At 39.5% G+C, this 17,932-nt stretch overlaps 1 protein-coding gene across 1 annotated transcript; it reads left to right on the forward strand.

Annotated features, from left to right (window-relative positions):
- Positions 1 to 603: 603 nt before the first annotated feature.
- EAF2 (ELL associated factor 2) lies at positions 604 to 17,270 on the forward strand. Its single transcript, XM_083349893.1, has 6 exons — positions 604 to 832; positions 3,534 to 3,628; positions 5,456 to 5,592; positions 6,302 to 6,450; positions 13,469 to 13,732; positions 16,544 to 17,270. Exons 1-6 carry the CDS (start codon positions 649 to 651, stop codon positions 16,588 to 16,590), a joined length of 876 nt encoding a protein of 291 aa, XP_083206019.1. The 5' UTR covers positions 604 to 648; the 3' UTR covers positions 16,591 to 17,270.
- The last annotated feature ends 662 nt before the right edge of the window (positions 17,271 to 17,932 follow it).

The following is a 17,932-nucleotide window of genomic DNA, read 5'->3' on the forward strand; positions in this document are numbered from 1 at the left end:
CGTTATCAGATTTGCAAAAGCCACTTCAAGTTACTTCCCCCTCCCTCTGACCAGGCATCATTTCAGCAGCCGTCCGCGTCATAAAGTCCTCACTGCGGGCACGACGTGGCCGCTCAACCTCCCCCCCCCCCCCCGAGCCACCCACGGAACCTCAGCATCAACTCTCTCACCCGCCTCCTCTCCCGACCGGAAACGTTTATGGAGCTGTTATGCCAACGGTTGTGAGATCACAAGCGCTTCCAGCCAATAGAATCGGCGCTCTCCACCTCAGAGAGCGAGAGATATATATATTCACTTTTGCCACCTCCCATTGGCGGGCTTGTTCCCCATCAGTTGTAATTAGCATAACAACGTCTTTTTCCCTAAAACCCTGAGCCACGACGACTTGGGATTGCTTTAATAATCTGACGGCCACCAGCAGTGGGCGTGACCCTCCCAGACCGTCGCAGCCAGTAGGAAGGTAGGCCCTTTCTCTCGCGTCGCCTCTCTCCAGGCTTCCCTCCCCAACCTCCTCCACTTCTAAAGGAAGAAAGGGCGGCGCTCGGAGCTCCTCGTCCAATGAGGAGAGCAAGCAGTCTCTGGCACGGGGCGTGGCCTCGCTTGGCAGCCCCGCCCCCTCCCCCCCCCCCCCACTGGCGAGCTCCAGAGATGTGCCAGGGCAGCGAAGGCGGCTGTTGGAGGCAGGCTAGCGAGGGAGGAAGGACGGACGCGGAAAGCCGGTGTCTCGGGATGAACGGCTCGGCCCGGGCGCTCTTCGACAGCAAGGAGCGCGTCCTGTTGCTGGGCGAGAGTTTCGAGAAGCAGCCGCGCTGCGCCTTCCACACCTTGCGCTGTGAGTCGAACCGGGAGCTTTAGCTGGGGGTTGTGAAGCAGGTGGGGAAGGGGCTGCGGGGCGGGGAAGAGGGTGGGCTTGCTGGAAGGCTGTGCAAGTGAGGACGGAGCTCCGGTTGAGGAGCAGGGGGGACCCTCGGCTGTTAAAGTCAACTCGTAAGACCCTTGGCTACTGCTAAGCGTGTAAGCCGCCCTGAGTCTTCGGAGAAGGGCGGGATATAAATGGAATAAAAATAAAGAGACCGATGAGAGAAGATGCGTGTCTGTGTGTGTGTGAGTGAGTGTGAGCTTTCGTGGACTGAGACGTAGAGGTGTGTGTGTGTGTGTGTGTGCTTTCGTGGACTGAGACGTAGCCCTTAACATCTGTGCCGTGGGATTTGCATTTTTCAGGACATCTTGTTAACAGTAGTTGGTGCGAAAGTCTACTCAAGATCGTACCCGTCCTGACGTTTTAAGAAACCCGGGAGTCCTTCGAGGGAGAAGGGACAGTGTTTTCGGTTGAGGGATTTGGTTTTATTTTAGATTCAGAAACAAAATCGGAGCCCCGTTGCTTTAAGTAGCACAGTTTCTCCTTCATTCGGGTATCGAGTAAAAAAGTCATTGTGAGAAAACTCTCCTGTAAGAGGGATTAAACCCGCTTGCATCATAGGGATCAAGTTTCGTTCTGTGACATCTCAGCTGGTCAGTCAGTTTTTAAGGAAAGCGTATTTTAATTTTTAATTTAATTTTAATTCCATTAATATCCCGCCCTTCTCCGAAGACTCAGGGCGGCTTACAAGCTTAGCAGTAGCCTTCATTCTATGTATATGCCTGCTTGTTAGGGCTTTCACACCCCCCCCCCCAAACGGCATTATTACAAAGTCAGCTTAATTGCCCCCAACAATCTGGGTCCTCATTTTACCTACCTCGGAAGGATGGAAGGCTGAGTCAACCTTGAGCCTGGTGGGATGCGAACCTGCACTAATTGCAGGCAGCTGGTGTTACTTAAGGAGGCATTAGCCCACTGCTCCACCAAGGCTCATTTTGAGATATGGGTGAGGAGAACCTGGTGAAGTTTACTGGAAGGTGACAGTGGAGGGATTGTGGCTTGGCTTGGGGTGAGAAGGCTTGAGAAATAGCTGAGTTTCCAGAGGTTGCCCAACCATCTTCGTATCTCTCATAAAATAATTGTTTGTGGCTAGGTGAGCTTTTATAGGTGAGACTATATTTCAGGAACAAGTATCTGGGATCTGGAACAGTGCATTTTTAATTGGATTCTTAACATAAGGTTTGTTTATATGTGTGTGTATTTTACTTACTTTCTTCTATGTGCTTTTAAACATTTCAAATTCAGCTCATAGAGGAATATAGACCAGTTATCACTACCCAAATCATATTTTCTATTCATAGTATAGTTGGGAAAGATCCAATTTTTAGAATGTATGCGTTTTGAGGTATGACAGCATATTTTGTACAATATAGGGCAGTATATTTATTGCTATATTTATTGCAACTTTCATTGTGTTAGAACTGTAACCTAAACATTTATGTTTACTTTAGAATAGATCTGCTAAGCTTTAGTTTATCTTGACTGCAAGCTTTAAGGGCTTGCAATTTGAAAATTGGGGATACATTTATTTAAAACTTAAGCACTCTGCAGTATCAATAATTAACAGGACAAGTTAACAGGATCAAGGGCACATTTGACATATTTAGGCAAAAAAATGCAACAACACCCTGGAAGTAAACTAGGTTTGTAACTTTTTAATCTTATGAAATACAGGTAAGAATAAAACATTTCTTCAGTTCACTAAGGTGCTCAGTATTTAATAAGAGATAAATCTGACATCTAATGTCTTGAGATTTTCTTTCCATAATTTAAAACCCTGTATATTAGGGGTGCCAAACTCGCAATATCATGTGATGTGTCACGACATATTGCAACTTTTGGCCCGCAAGCGGGCAGTTTGACAGTCCTGCTGTATAGGATAATATCCCTAATCAGTATACCTTTGGGGAACTGTAGGTTAAATTACAATAGTGATTAGTATTAATTCCATATTACCAAAATTATAACTCCGATGTTACAGTGGGTGTGGGAATGTGCAGCTGAGATATTATTTGGATTTGAAGCCTGAAATATATTTTTCTTTCCTGAATCTTAGTTCTGTATTTTCTGTTGAACGTGATAATTAGAAACAGATTTGTTTAAAATTGATTGTAAAAGAGTGTTGCATAGAAATGCAGAAAAAAGTACTTTCTCTGTAGCAGTGCCTACTCTCTGGAATGAAGTTCTCCCTGAGGTTTGAATGCGCGCGTACACAAACACACACACCCTCAAGTTTCAAAAAGCCCTAAAGACCTGGCTCTTTGCCCAGGCCTTTGTTGAGCATGACTGAACCCCCTTTTCTTCTTTTTCTTTGTTCCCATGAGGGTTTGTTATCTCTGCCATCTTTGGCCTTGTTTTATGTTGGGCTTTTTTAAAAAAAATGTTTTAACAATGGGTAAACAACCCAGAGTCACTAAGAGTGGAGTGGTATGGGAACCTAATTATTACTAATTTATAATAAGTAGTGGATTACTCCTAGGGACTACTGAATAAGACTAAAGAAGACAGATAAGCTAGTAGTAGAAAAGATACCCTTTGAATAATGTAGCTTTTCCATTTATCTTCTAAGTTGATCAATATTTATGAGATCCTAAATATTTATGATTTTATTCAGATGACTTCAAACCTGCATCAATTGATACATCTTGCGAAGGAGATCTTGAAGTTGGTAAAGGTGAACAGGTAACAGTAATGCTGCCAAATATTGAGGTAAGATTTCTGTATTCCTTAAAAAGACATAGCTATCTTAAAGTGATTACTTTTATGTAAGTGCATGAAGAATGATTATCAAGGTAGACTGTGCAGATGGGCTATTATATTAGGGGATTGGTAACTTCCAAGATGCTATTGAACTGCAGGATAATGGAAGGTGCAGTCTTAAAATTTGTATTTTGTGTGTTTACAATGAGGATCTGTATTCTGCAACAAATGTTGGCTGCATGTGAGAGCAATAAATAGCAGGAAAATCCTTGTGTTGATTCTTGCATTCTACCAGTTTAGAAGTATCTTTGTAATAGAGGCACAAAAATGATTGAGGTTGACAATAGTTCTGAAGTAGATATATAAGAACATAAATAATTCCTAATAGAAAATAAATAAATAAGGAGTCATTGTTCAGCCTCTTGTTCAAATTAAAAGAACACCTAATAAGAGACAACCTTTGATTGTAAAAGTTCTATTTTCACTCAATTTCTATTTCTGAATCTGATCCTGAGATGCAGAATCCATATTGATGCTTTTAAAAACCAACTTTTTACTTTAATGTATATGGCTTTTCATTTCTGACTAGACAAGCTCCCCCATGCTTTGCAGCTTTTGCTAAGGTCAAACATAGGCATGCTCAACAGTTTATTCAGTATTTTTGTAAGATGTTTTTTTCTTTCTCTTTTCGTTGTTTAAACTTCTCGGTTTCTAATGGATCTTTCCTCTGATTCATTCTTTAGCCAGAAATAATACCTTTTCCTTTATTGTCCTTATTTTCTGTTTGTCTGACTGCATTGCTCAGATGTGCAAACCAGCTTTTGCTGTTTTTTTTTGTCATGGTAAGCCAGAAACCTTCAACCAATTAAGGAAACTCTGCAATTCCCCCCCACCCTTCTTGTTTGTCAGAACTTCTAAAAAAGCAAGCAACTTTGGATTACTTAATTCTCCCGGCTTGTTCCTCTTCATAAGTCAAGAACAAACATGCTTACGGTTTTCCTTGTTAAATGTGGAGTTTCCTAGTTTGTTTTAGCCATGTCTGAAAGGAGGAGCCAAGTGGGGAAGACCAGATAGCAGGCACAACATGATATGATTTGTGTTTTTTGTGACATATGAAATAGGCTGAAATTGATTTACTGAAGGACATATAATAGTCCTTTTGATGAGAGAGATTCATCTTCAGTTCTGTTAAGATATCAAAATATTTCCAGTAAATAGTAAGTTAGAAAACCTCGATATTTACTCTTCTGTGATAAAACAGTACTGTAAAATTGCTGTATGTAATCTTGAAGCAAATTAGTATTTTCAAAAGTTGTTTGTTGCACTATAGCAGACATGTCCAACTTGTGACGTCAGGTGACGTGCAGCGTATCAGGATGGTTTTGCCATTGCCAGCAATGGGGTGGGCGCAGCTTCCATGTGACGCATCGGCCCGTGGGCCGGCAGTTTGACACCGCTGCACTATAGTTTTGATAGAAATTTCAAGAGTTAAAAAAAGAGAGTAATTCACGGCGGTAATTGCTTGCAGTTGCTGATGCCAACATAAACTTCCTTTTTTACTGCTTCTTAACTGGGGAGGTATGTTAATTAAGGAGATGGAATAAAATTCTTTTTGTTTTTATGATAAACAAAGGCCAGGTATTAATTGGGCTGGGCTGAATTCAGTGTTCTGTGAAAAACCTGGACAATTGCCATTTCATTATGAAACCTGAATCCTAATATTGGCTTCCCTTTTTCGTTTTTCAACGAAATAGAGACTCTTGAGGTTGTGTGTGTGAAATGTAAGGGGATTTTAATTATAAAATACAGAACTCTGCCTTTTCTTATTTAAAATAGGGCTCTACTCCACCAGTAACAGTTTTCAAGGGTTCCAAGAAGCCATATCAAAAAGAATGCATCTTAATAATTAACCATGACACTGGCGAATGTAGACTAGAGAAACTTAGTAGCAATATCACAGTGAAGAAAATCAGGTGGGTAGAAAAAAAACTAGCAAAGAAGTTCCTTCTTAAAACGTAATAGTTGCTTTGGGATAAAAGTTCTAATAGCCCTTGGCCTCATAGGGTTTCCCTTGTCATTTTCTAGCATACGTAGGAAGTGCAATGCAAAAGCTGTCACTTCTGCTTTGATTTTAATATTAGCCACAGCTTGTGATACAGATGTAAATTTAAACTATGATTAATTGAAACTGAAAGCAGCAGCTTTCAAGGTATCCCTTACTGCTACACCAGAACAGAGGAGAGAGCATGGAGGTTCAAAGCTCTTCCAATTTTCTTTCTGTTATACTTGAAATGCATATCCATATCCCATGCATAGTGGCTATTGAAATGTAAGGTGCTTATTTTGTAAGATTTCAATGAGAAGTGGGAATTTTTTTTTAAAATTCTATCTGGACAACTCCTATTTGCTTTCCTTAACCCCATTTCTGAGCGTGCTCTATCTTTTTAATGTATACTGGAACAAATTTAACTATTTTTTCTGTAAATAAGCAAGTTTAGACTTGTTTATTAAAAACTTCAGCACATTTTCATGAAATAACTAATCTGTAACAACTGTAATATGTTAGGGACACTTTATCCATGTCTCAGAAGTTCATCTGTTTTGTATATTCTTAAAAGTGTTGGAAAAGCAAACGATTACATATTTTTCAAGAATTTTTTCCCCCTTAATGATCTGATGCAGAGGTGAAGGAAGCAGCAAGGTGCAGTCTCGTATTGAGCAACAGCAGCAGCAGCTAATGAAACACACTAATAAGATGCCAAACCACCACAAATCCTCTCCACCAAAAGAAAAGATGTCTCCGCCTTCTCCTATGGATGATATTGAAAGAGGTAAATTATCGCTATATTCCTTGAGATTGTAGAGTGTTAAACTGACTCCGTAGCTTGAAGACTTTGAGGCTGAAGTTCTTTACTTAATTGTCCTTGAGAAGGTAAGTTTGGTGGGGAGGGGTACCAGCTTCTCATTCAGATGGGAGTCATATGATTATGTATGCACCTGCGCTGCCTATATGCAGAATAATATATAATGTGGGAAAGTTTTTAATCTCTTTCCATTCAGTTTGCTGGCTTGTACTGTTAAATACAGTACATTCTGTTGTTTAAGTGTTCCCTTTATTTTTTGAGCAGTATATATATATCCATATCCATATCCATATCCATATACAGGTAGTCCTCAACAATTCATTTAATGACTGTGTGAAGTTACAACGGCACTGAAAAAAGGGATTTATGACCATTTTTCACAATTATGACTGTTGCAGCATCACATAGTCTTCTGATTTATTTATTTATTTATTTGTTTTTATAAACCGCCCTTCTCCCAAGGGACTCGGGGCGGTGTACAGAATAAGGTAGGTATACAGAATGAACAATAGTGAAAAAAAAAACAATAGTAAAAAACAAACTGGGACCCCAAAATTAGAGCTATCAGGCCAGGCCGGACTGCTGGAACAGGTAAGTTTTTAAGTCGCGCCGGAAGGTGCAGAGGTCAAGGGCCATCCGGATTTCGGTTGGTAAGCTGTTCCAGAGGGCTGGCGCACCCACTGAGAATGCCCTCCCCCTACCGACATTCCTTGAGCGGTGGCACCCTGAGGAGGCCCTCTCTGTGGGAGCGCACAGGACGGTGGGGTGCTGACATTGGCAGAAGGTGCTCCCGTAGGTAGTCCGGACCCATGCCATGTAGGGCTTTGTATGTCATTGTTAGCACCTTGAACTTCACACGGAAGGCAACTGGAAGCCAGTGCAGCGCACGGAGGAGAGGTGTGATATGGGAGTATCGGGAGGCTCCCAAGAGTGTCCGTGCCGCTGCACTTTGCACCAGTTGAAGCTTCCGAGTGGATCTCAAGGGCAGCCCCATGTAGAGAGCGTTACAGTAGTCTAGGCGAGAGGTCACAAGAGCATGGGTGACTGTACGTAAGGCATCCAGGTCCAGATAAGGCCGTAATTGGCGAACTAGTCGAACCCGGGAGAAGGCCCCCTTGGTCACAGCTCCTATGTGATCTTCCAGGGAGAGCTGCGAGTCAAGGAGGACACCCAGGTTGCGGGCCCTATCAACAGGGGGTAGTAACTTGTCCCCGATGTTAAGGGATGGGATGTTCTGAGTATCCTGGCTTGCCGGTACGTACAGCCTTTCAGTCTTGTCCGTGTTCAGTTGAAGCCTGTTCCTCCCCATCCATTCCCGGACCGCTTTCAGGCAGCGGGACATCACGTCGAGGGCATCAATGATGTTGTTTGGAGTTGAGATGAAAAGCTGGGTGTCATCAGCATACTGATGGTACCCTACTCCAAAGCTTGACAGCTGGTTCATATTTATGACAGTTGGGGTATCCTGGGGTCATGTGATCCCCTTTTGTGACCTTCTGACAAGCAAAGTCAATGGGAAAGCCAGATTCAGTTAACAATGGTGTTACTAATTCAACAACTGCAGTGATTCACTTAACAAAGGTGGCAAGAAATATCGTAAAACACAGCAAAACCCACTTAATTTCTCACTTAGCAACATAAGTTGAAGTCTACCTATACTGAAATACTAGAATCCAAATGTATTGCCTTTTAAATTATTCTTGTCTTGATCAAGTAATTTAAAAATGGAGATGATTTCTTTGAGTTAATTTCAGTTACAGAGGATTACATAGTTTATTCGTGTAGTTTTTCTGGCAGACTTGCAAAAGTGGTTTGAGATTTTTTTTAAAAAATTTTTCCCAGTCTAGTGAATAGTCCCAAGATTTCCTATGGAGTATCCAGGAACTAACCAGGTCTGATCCTGTCTAGCTTTTTCAGGATCTGCCCAGGGCATCTCATTCCTGCACTATATAGAATATATTCTTGTAAGTAAAGCACAGAATTGAGGTTTGTTTCTCCTTTGCCAATCCCTTTTATGAGCAAAGATTTGGCAGGCACAACACTTGTAGACTTCAGAGGAGACTCCATCAAGCGCATAAAAAAAATTATGCAAATCTAGCACAGAGATGCAGTGAACCAGAAATAGTGAAAGCCATGGAATTTACCATTGCCTATTTGATTTCCATGCTTGCTGTGCATAAGAAATATCACTCTTTAGCATCCCCCATAAAAAAATGGACTGAGTAGTTCTGGCCTTGCATTGTCTCTCTCTTTTTTTCTGGCTATAAATACTAACAAAATTTTTTTTACTTCCTCTGAGCAAGCATGAAATCCAAGCAATTGGTTTTCTATCACTCTTCTGCAAGATTGCTTCATTTTCATGCTGGTTGGAAGGAAAGGAAGCTTCGGGAATGAAGTGTTGGCAGAACAATTTATTGTTTTGTCAACCTGCTCACTTAACATTATTAAATTCTCTGCAATTCTGTCAGTTTAACTTCCTGCTTGCATGCGACCTGAATCGCCAGAATCATTCTAGGTGGGTTTTTTTGCAGAATATCTTAATATGAACAGGTGAGTAGCTAAACAAAAATTTGAAATATGTAATGTCTTTTCGGTGCTTTAGATATGATAGTTATTTATATTTGATAGAGAATGATTAAAAAACCTTAAAAGGCTTTATTGCCTATACTTAGCTATGATCTAGACATATTTAACTGTTGCTCATCCATCCTCTAGTACAGGAGTCCCCAACCTGTGGGCCATAGCCCAGTACCGGCCCATGGACTGTTGGCGAGTGTGTGCACATGTGAACACACCCTCTCACTTGCGCGTGCCACTTTGGGCATGCGTGGGGGTGCTAGGGCCAGCACCAGCATCACGCAGGCACTAGCAGCTCATTTGTGCATACGTGCGGGCACCAGCACCGCCACCAGTGCCACTGTAGGTGTGCGCAACCCACTTGTGTGTGCAGACAGGTGCTAGCACCACTGCTGTGTGCATACTCATTTTGTGCATGCACACAGTTGCATGCACATACATTTCCCTGCTTCTCCCTTTCCCTCACGGCCACCAATTATTGTCCATGCATGTACAGTTTTTTTTATTCTGTTACTGCAACGGCTGCAATACACCAGCCTTCCCTCTGATCCTTTATTTTTGCCAGCAGTAAAAATAAGCACGGTCTGGTATAAAGTAAAAACCTCATGCTACGCTACACAGATATATAACTCAGTTGTTGACTCTCTTTTATCTAGATTCTCCAGTCATGTTGATCCTGTTTTATGTATTCCCTTGGTCATTATCCTAATTCTTTACTTTCTTTGATAACAGTTTCTGGGTTTTATTTTTTTATTTTTAATTTATTAAGTTTTTTGCCACTCATCTCGCTTTGAAGCGGCTCTGGGTGGTTTACAACATTAAAAGCAATAAAACCATGAAGTAAATATTTCTAAAAACAACTAAAATAGAATTAGAATCCAAGCGGTGTCGTAGTTAACAAATGTGGGGTGAGGGAGCAGGATGTGCGGGGAGAGATGGGATTTTCTCTTAATTCATCAATCCCCTCCAGTGTGACACTCCCCTGGTCTTCAGCCAGGTCTTTAGGCTGCTGTAGAAGGCCAGAAGGGTGGGAGCCCCATCATCGGGGGTAGGTAGGATGTTCCAAAGGGCAGCAGAAAAGGCTCTTCTCCTGGACCCCACCAGCTGAAATTCCTTGACTGATGGGGCCAGCAGCATATCCCCTTTGCTGACACAGGTGTGTCAAGCCAATCCCACTGAAAGTTTTTCCCTTCTATTAGATTACGGCTTTATTTTCACTAAGTTTTTTGCATGGATACGCATGCGGTTGTCTAGATTAGGGGTCCCCAACCCCAAGTCTGTGGACTAGCACCGGTATGCAGCATGCCAGAAACCGGTCCATGCAAACAAGCGAAGCCCCCATCCGCGGGCTGCAGGCAGCACATGAAACCACGCCCCCTCCAGTCCATGAGGGGGAAAAAACCCTCTTTCTATTGAACCGGTCCCTGATGCCCAAAAGGTTGGGGACTCCTGGTCTAGATCTCAGGTACCATTTTCTGTGGATGCTGCTTTTCAGTTTGGGTCAGACTGAATTTAAATTTTGCTTCTTTGAACGGCTTGAAAGTCATGCCATTTCCCCCCCCCCTTCCTTCCATTAGTAACAGCAGGAATGTAAAGTAAGATAGAATAATGTAAAGTAAGATAGAATAAGCTTCCAGCTAAAAACTGTGGCATATGATTAGAAAGAACTTGGTTGGGTGGTAAATTAATGTTCAAAAATAATAGCTTGTTGTACTGAGGGGCCAGCGCATTCTTCTCAGGCAAAGTCCTTGAATACCCAGAGGAGGGGGGAAAAGCATACAGGCAGGTGTTTCTTTTGTGACTCAACTCTGACTGGAAAATCTTGTCATTTAGTTTCCTGAATAGCTGCTTTAAAAAAAAAACCCAGTTGCTTCAGGGGAGGGTGTTTAAGATTACATTAAAACAGAGAGTTTCTTCTCTAAGGTTGATTGCTTTGCTTAAGATTTTTTTTCCCCCTGAGTCACAGAGTTCCATAGAGGTTGCCCAGCATTCTGCCAACCTGACAATTACGTAGCAGGGAAGGACCTTCCAGCAGTGTGGGGTGGTGGATGGGAATGGCAAGAGATTCGTTTTGCATTGCCAAACAGATGGCTGGTACTGGTCAGGGCATAAGTGAAATGGACTCCGTTTAATAAAATCAGAGATGCAGAAAAATATTCTTTAATGAATTAAAAATTAAAGTAGAGGGCAACCTGACAGAAGCTGCCTAAACTAAGTAAAAGGCTATGAACACATGCAGAATTCAAGATCTCTTGCTGCTAAAACTGAATTGTTTGGCACTGATGCACACACACACACACAGAGAGAGAGAGAGTGAGAGAGAGAGTGAGAGAGTAAAGGAATTGACAAAGAGAAAAGAGTGGTTGTCTCTCATCCCTTCTCCAACCATTTTTACTCTTTGGTATTAAATTAATAATTGAGAGGTTGTAGTTTCCTTGAACAGTCAGGATGGGGATTTAAACCAGCCACTGCTGCGAAGGAAGTTTTAACGTACGGTAGTCTGCCTAGAATCTGAGTGAGGTTGGCAGTACTCCTGCCTGAAGCTCATCAGCAAAATCCCATACAATAAAACACTGCTGTTGCTTTGGGTTCGTTAGAAGTAGCAGAGTTTAGTCTGGCTTTGCCTCAAGACTGAAAATGCTGCAGGGCAAATGGCATTGCAAAAGTTAGCTACAGCCAGAATAAGAGTTGTATAGAACTGCTGGGCTGACTTGGGGAACTGATGAAGATCTCTGCTTGCTGGGTTTTGATTCAGAAGTGGTACTTTTTGAAACCCAAAATGCAAATATAATTATACAAATAATCAGTGCGATTTTGACTGGAATACAAATCCAATCGTTCTCCATCTGTCAAGAGATGTTGGCTGTCGGTGTCAGGAGGAAGAGCCCTTTCTGCCTCGGTGCCCCTGCTCTTTGGAACATCTTACCAGCAGGGATGAGATCAGGATCCTCCTCTCGGCCTTCTGGACTTGGCTCTGTGGGCTGGCATGGGGCCCCTGGTGGGTTGCTCCATGCTGGAACCGGTCGGTGGAATAACAGGAGATTCGACTTCCGTGCTCTGTGTGCTTCTGGTTTTTAGTCTTTATTTAATTCTGGTCAGGGCTTTTTTTCTCATAGAACGCTCAGAACGGAGTTCCGGCACCTTTTTTGGATGGAGCCATGTAGGGTAGGCAAGGAGGGTTGTATGACATGTGTGAGTTCCGGCACCTTTTTCTTTTACAAAAAAAGCACTGATTCTGGTTAATTTTAACGTTTTTATAATTTTGATTTTATTGTATTGTAAACACAGTCCACAGTGACTTTGTATAGCGAGATGAGCAGTATATATATTTAATAAGTAAATAAAGAAAAAATGTAAAAGGACCATTTAAAGAAAAAGAAGATAATATTTCTTTAAGGCCTACAGATTAACTTCAGTGATATATGGAGGACATACGGAAGTCATTTAAATGCTGACATTTTAAGCTGATACTGTTCTATGCTTTTATTTTGTTTTATATAATGCTGTTTTATTATCTTATTGAATGTTATGGCATATTCTGATTCTGTTGTCTGATATCCCAAAGTGAAAGGTAGACTAAATATGCTATTAACAAATTGTGGGAGAAGTGCATTCTCGTAACCTTTGAAACCTGTGACTCAATCAAGCCTTACTTTGCTTCATCTTTAATAAAACTATCAATTTGATCTATGAAACCTGCTCAAAATATTGCTAACCTAGAATAGGGTTTTATTTGCTTCTGAGCCATCCTGTCAAAAGTTGATCTACAGTGAACATATGATCAGCAGGATTTATTTGTCCCAAGTCAATTTGGCCCTACCCAGTGCAGGTAGATCTAAGAATAGCAGCTGTAATTGTTGCAGTCATTTGATTAAACTCTAATACTTGTTGCATAATGGGCTATAGAGCAGTGGGACTTGTTGCCATGTTATTTCTGCTGCTATCATTTTAAAAAACAATGATGAAGCAGATTTATTCGTACATATTTTGTATTAGCTCCTCAGGGCTCTGCATCAGTATTCAAGATTGCTGAAATAAAGAGAGATTTGAGGACCCTTTGCCAGGTTTTTCTCCAAGAGCATTTGTGAATAATCAGTATCAGTTTTGTGCAGAGGCCAGGATTTAAATCAATTATTGAAGAGTCTCTTAAAGGAAAAACATAAAACATATTGAGCTCTGCTTCAAAAAGCCTTCTTATATATTTGGAGTTTTTCTTTTCCAGAAGTGGTATTTTCTCTCTTATTTTTTTTCCTCTTTGAGTAGAGATTTCAGCTTTGGGAGCATCTGATCCAGTTCTTACCTCTATACCACATAATTATCTCCCGTTAGGTTTGTCAACTGAACATGTGTGTGTGATTATGTGTGCCTTAAATTCTTTTTTCTTTTCTTTTTGCATTGTATTTTTCAGAACTAAAAGCAGAAGCTAAAGTTATAGAGCAAATGAGTAGCTCCGATAGTTCATCGGAATCAAAGAGTTCATCCGCTTCATCAAGTAGTGAAAACAGCTCTAGTGATTCAGAAGAAGAAGGATCAAAGCTCTCTCTTCCCTTGTCAATGCCACACCTACAGCCACAGAATCCCATGATGACAGTATCACAACAGGCCTTCCCAGATGTGGATATTGGATATCGCAGAAGTCAAGAGAGCAGCGGCCGTTTGATGAATACCCTGAGTAAGTAATAAAACAAAGCTTGCTATGATAGACTTAGTCATGAGGAACCCACATGCTGTTAGTTACAACTTTCCAGGCACAGATTTAAGTTACACAACGGCAGTTTGGATTAGAAGGTGGGATAAAAGTTACATTGACCTCTCATTATGCCAAATTAAAGATTTTGGTAAAAACAATTCAGCACAGATGATATCATCCAAGACTGATTTCAGGACTTGGGGATTTAAAATAATTTTGTCTAGAAACATTCATAAATTTCAGAAATGATTTCTGCAGTATGGTTCACATTTCACCTGTAGTAAAATGTTTAGCTTATCTCCAGGGCTGCTTTGCTAAGAACTGAGTTGTATATAGGACATGACATTTTTGCCTTTTGCCTTATAGGAAACAAGTTACTCCTGTTTACTCCCAGCCTTTATCACAACCTAAAGCTAGCTAGCTAGAATAAATGAATATAGAATTATAGAGTAATTGCTTTTTTTATACAATTCCCAAAACGGACCATTTTAGTTAAAATACAAGCAAGTTGGCATATCCTATGTAAATGGTAGACTCCTACTGTATTTTCCTGATCAAAAAATAGAGCAAAGGATTTTTTCTGATTAATTCTGGGATATTATATATAATCAGGAACATTTGGAACATAAATTGTAGCTTAGCTGTCAAAGCCAGCCAAAAATAATGCAACCCAATCATTTGGGCTACTCTGTATGTATCTACTATATCTTTATTCAGTTACACTATAGTCGGACTTCATTATTAACTCCAGTGGTCTCTAGGAATAAGGATTATATAACAATTGATACTAATAAAAGTTATTAATTTTCCTGGCAATTTCTTTAATTTTACTGTCTTCTTGAGTCTTTTTTAATAAGAAGAAAATTTTGAAGGTTTGAACGTTGACAAAATTAAAATTTGGAAAGAAAAATGGCTTTCTTAAAACATTTCACTTTATCAACAAGGTCAGTTCAGTTTACTGGAATCTATTTTCCTCAACAACCTATGAGGTAGGTTGGGCTGAGAGAGAATGATTGGCCCAAGGTCACCCAACTGGCTTTCATAGTTAAAGCGGGACTAGAACTCATGGTTTCCCACATTCTAGGCTGTTATTTTAATCACTAACTAGATCAATCTGACACTCAATATGAACTTGATAAGGCAAAAAATATAATAAAGCTGTAAGCCTGCAAAAGATTTTAAAAAGTTAAATGAGCATGTGTATGGTCATTTCCTGGGTCACCTGAAAAACTATTTTTAAAAGCTTTTAATAATGGACAGTTGCTTAGAAAACCCAATGAGAAACAGCAAAGTTTTGATTTAGGTAGGATTAGCACTTTATGTTCACTTTATACCCCAAATAGAAAACAGCCCAAAAGCACTGAACATGCTTAATGCTATGATGAATAACTGGGAGGAAAATTTTGGAGAGCATGAGAGAATGATTGAATGATTGAATGGAAATTTGAACAAAATAATTGTATCATTGGGGATTTTGTTTGGGCTCTGTTAACACTATAAAGTTGATGAAGTAGAATTGCTCCTATGATAACTTATAATGCAATATTGCCTTTTGTGGCAACTGAATTCTTTGCCTTTTGTGGCAATAGCCAGCTTACCATACTTGAATTTTTTTCATAAATATAAACATAATATGAGGAATTTGAAAGAAACTGTTAATTTTTCATAGTAATTACCCCACATTTCTGTATTTAAATGCTTCTTTTATTTAAAGTATACGGTAATTTATATTTGTCTCGCTTCTAGGGCAAAGAAATGCATTAAATATATCCTTAATATAAATGTGGCAAATTTTAAGTAAAAAAACCCACAAGTTTCAAATTGCTTCTGGCTGAAGCATTCATAGCCAGTATACAGAACTGATGACCCCTCAGTCCTATTGATTTTATGTCACAACTTATCAATGAAATGTTTTTAGACAGAATTCTTTTTTCTGATTTGTATTGAAATAAATAGAATTACATGAGATTTCTTACCAATTGCGTGGAACATATTTGCAAATTATGCTTCTCATGTCTACGCTTATGATGAAAATGGCAGTGTCTTTAAAGGATGTTTAAAACGTTACTATTTTAGAGTTTAAACATTAAAATTACATTGAATACAACTAATTCTGCTTCTAGTTACCTTGTTAGGAAAGAATTGTACAGTGCCATAAGGTGGATATCTGAATCTGGTCTAAATTTATAGAGTTGCATAAGACCTGTATATACTCTGGAATATATATTATTTTCTGAACCTTCCTCCCCAAATATTACTATATATGTTCATAGACTTTCCCTTTTGGTTTGTGATCTTGCTCATCATTAACTACACCTTTATGTCTGGCCAGTTATCATTTCTTTGTTAACTGACCTAAATATAAGAAGACAAACTCTAAATTGCTTTTCCCAGTTAGTATTTTACTAATACTGCCATTCACCAAACACTTATGACAAGAACAATTATTAATGCAGTTGTCCATTCTGTTGCCTTGGTACTGTAGTTCCATTCCTCATATTTTTTGTGAAGACTAACTTGGAATCAGTTGTAACTAGTTCCTTTCTCTCTCAAGAAGCTGGCCTTTGTTTTAATTGCCAAGTTCAATAAGGTTGAGTAATTGAAAGCTATTGAAAGCCTGATGGATCCTATGTATTAGGATTAAAAGATACAGTGATTGGAAACCCTGCCCCTTTATTTGTAAAAAGAAAAGCAACATATGGAATGAAAAGGATAGATTCAGATTATGGTGTTACTGTAGGTTTGATTGCTAACTCTTCTTTACTATGGTGTGACTTGCCATTTTGATTTTAGGAAATGATCTCCAGCTGAGTGATTCTGGAAGTGACAGCGATGATTGAAGATGCTTTGAAGTTTTGAAGATGCATTATTTTCTTTGCTGAAGATGGAAAGTCATTTATTTTGCACTAAGTAATAAAATTGGAACCATGTTATGAACTTTGATAATGAAGTTGACTTAATTTTTATGACATGAAGTTCAGCATTCCTTCTGCCATAACTTTATATGGCTGTTCTAAATGTCTGGATATTGGGTATTTTAGCCAAGCCAGAGTAGCTTCTACTACCTCTTACTTAAAAGTTGGAACAATTAACTATTCTGTGTGGCTTAAATGTGGAGGAAATATTTGTTTATAATATACATATTTTGGATAAACCTTTTACTTGAGCGAACATGTTTATAAGTAAGAGAAAGCAAATAGTTGATATGTGTTACATTTTTATTCTTGGGAGCTAACTCTATGAAAGTACTTTCTAATCAACAGTCCAATTTTGTGTAACAATTCAGCTGTAATGAACCCAATCTGAAGTTCCAAATTCTTTCTAGACAGCAGTTTTTCTTATATGGGTATTGCTAAATTTCTTGTCTTTGGTAATAAACAGTTAATAGCTTTAGTATCTTGGCAACTAAAGGTATATCATTATATAACATATCCTCTTCAAATTCTGTTAAGATCAATTACCGGTAATTGCTTTTGGTTGGCTGAGAAATAATAAACTATTTATCATTTCCTTAGTAACTTGTGTGAATATTGGAACATTTCTGATTCCTTTACCTTTTAAAACTGATGTAAAATATGGAAATAATCTCTGACCTAATAATTACAAAGAAATTACAAAGCATGCAGGCAAACACAATTCTATAGTAAGAGTATGCAAACCACTCTAAGATTTTATTACACCGAAGTGAAATATTTTCCTATGTCTGTATCCCAACAGTTTGTCTCACATATATAGGCATAAAAAATTCTAAGATAGGGGCCAGTAATTTACTACATGTATTATTAGAGTGAATTCTAATACTTTGTGGAATAGCATGCTTATGAATCAGCAAGAAAGCTGGTTCTCAGCACTAATATGGTCTTTTGTCAAGAAGATAATTATCATTTTCAGAAACTTTTGCACTAATTTATTTTTTTTGTGAGCTGAATAAGCGTGTTCTTAGGAGCAAAACAAGATGTGACAAGTGTGCTCAAGGTCTGGCTGCGGGAATATAAATATATTCTTAGATTCAAAATACTTTCTCAGTGCCAAGACACAGCATTTTGGGTGCTGCTTGGCACCACAAAAGAAAGAGAACTGGAAATTCTCAGTTCTGCCTCTTGTTCGGAAACAAAATAGCTTCTGTAATGTCAGTCTGTTGAATTTTTATTTCCCTTCAGCTGCGTAAGAGCTACTTTTTTC

This window comes from Vipera ursinii (assembly GCF_947247035.1).
Source record: "Vipera ursinii genome assembly, chromosome: 1".
Lineage (NCBI taxonomy): Eukaryota > Metazoa > Chordata > Lepidosauria > Squamata > Viperidae > Vipera > Vipera ursinii.

Coding starts and splice junctions, on each gene's coding strand:
- EAF2 (XM_083349893.1), top strand. CDS start 649: ATGTGCCAGGGCAGCGAAGGCGGCTGTTGGAGGCAGGCTAGCGAGGGA. Junction 5,593..6,301: donor ATCACAGTGAAGAAAATCAG/GTGGGTAGAAAA, acceptor GATCTGATGCAG/AGGTGAAGGAAGCAGCAAGG. Junction 13,733..16,543: donor CCGTTTGATGAATACCCTGA/GTAAGTAATAAA, acceptor TTTTGATTTTAG/GAAATGATCTCCAGCTGAGT.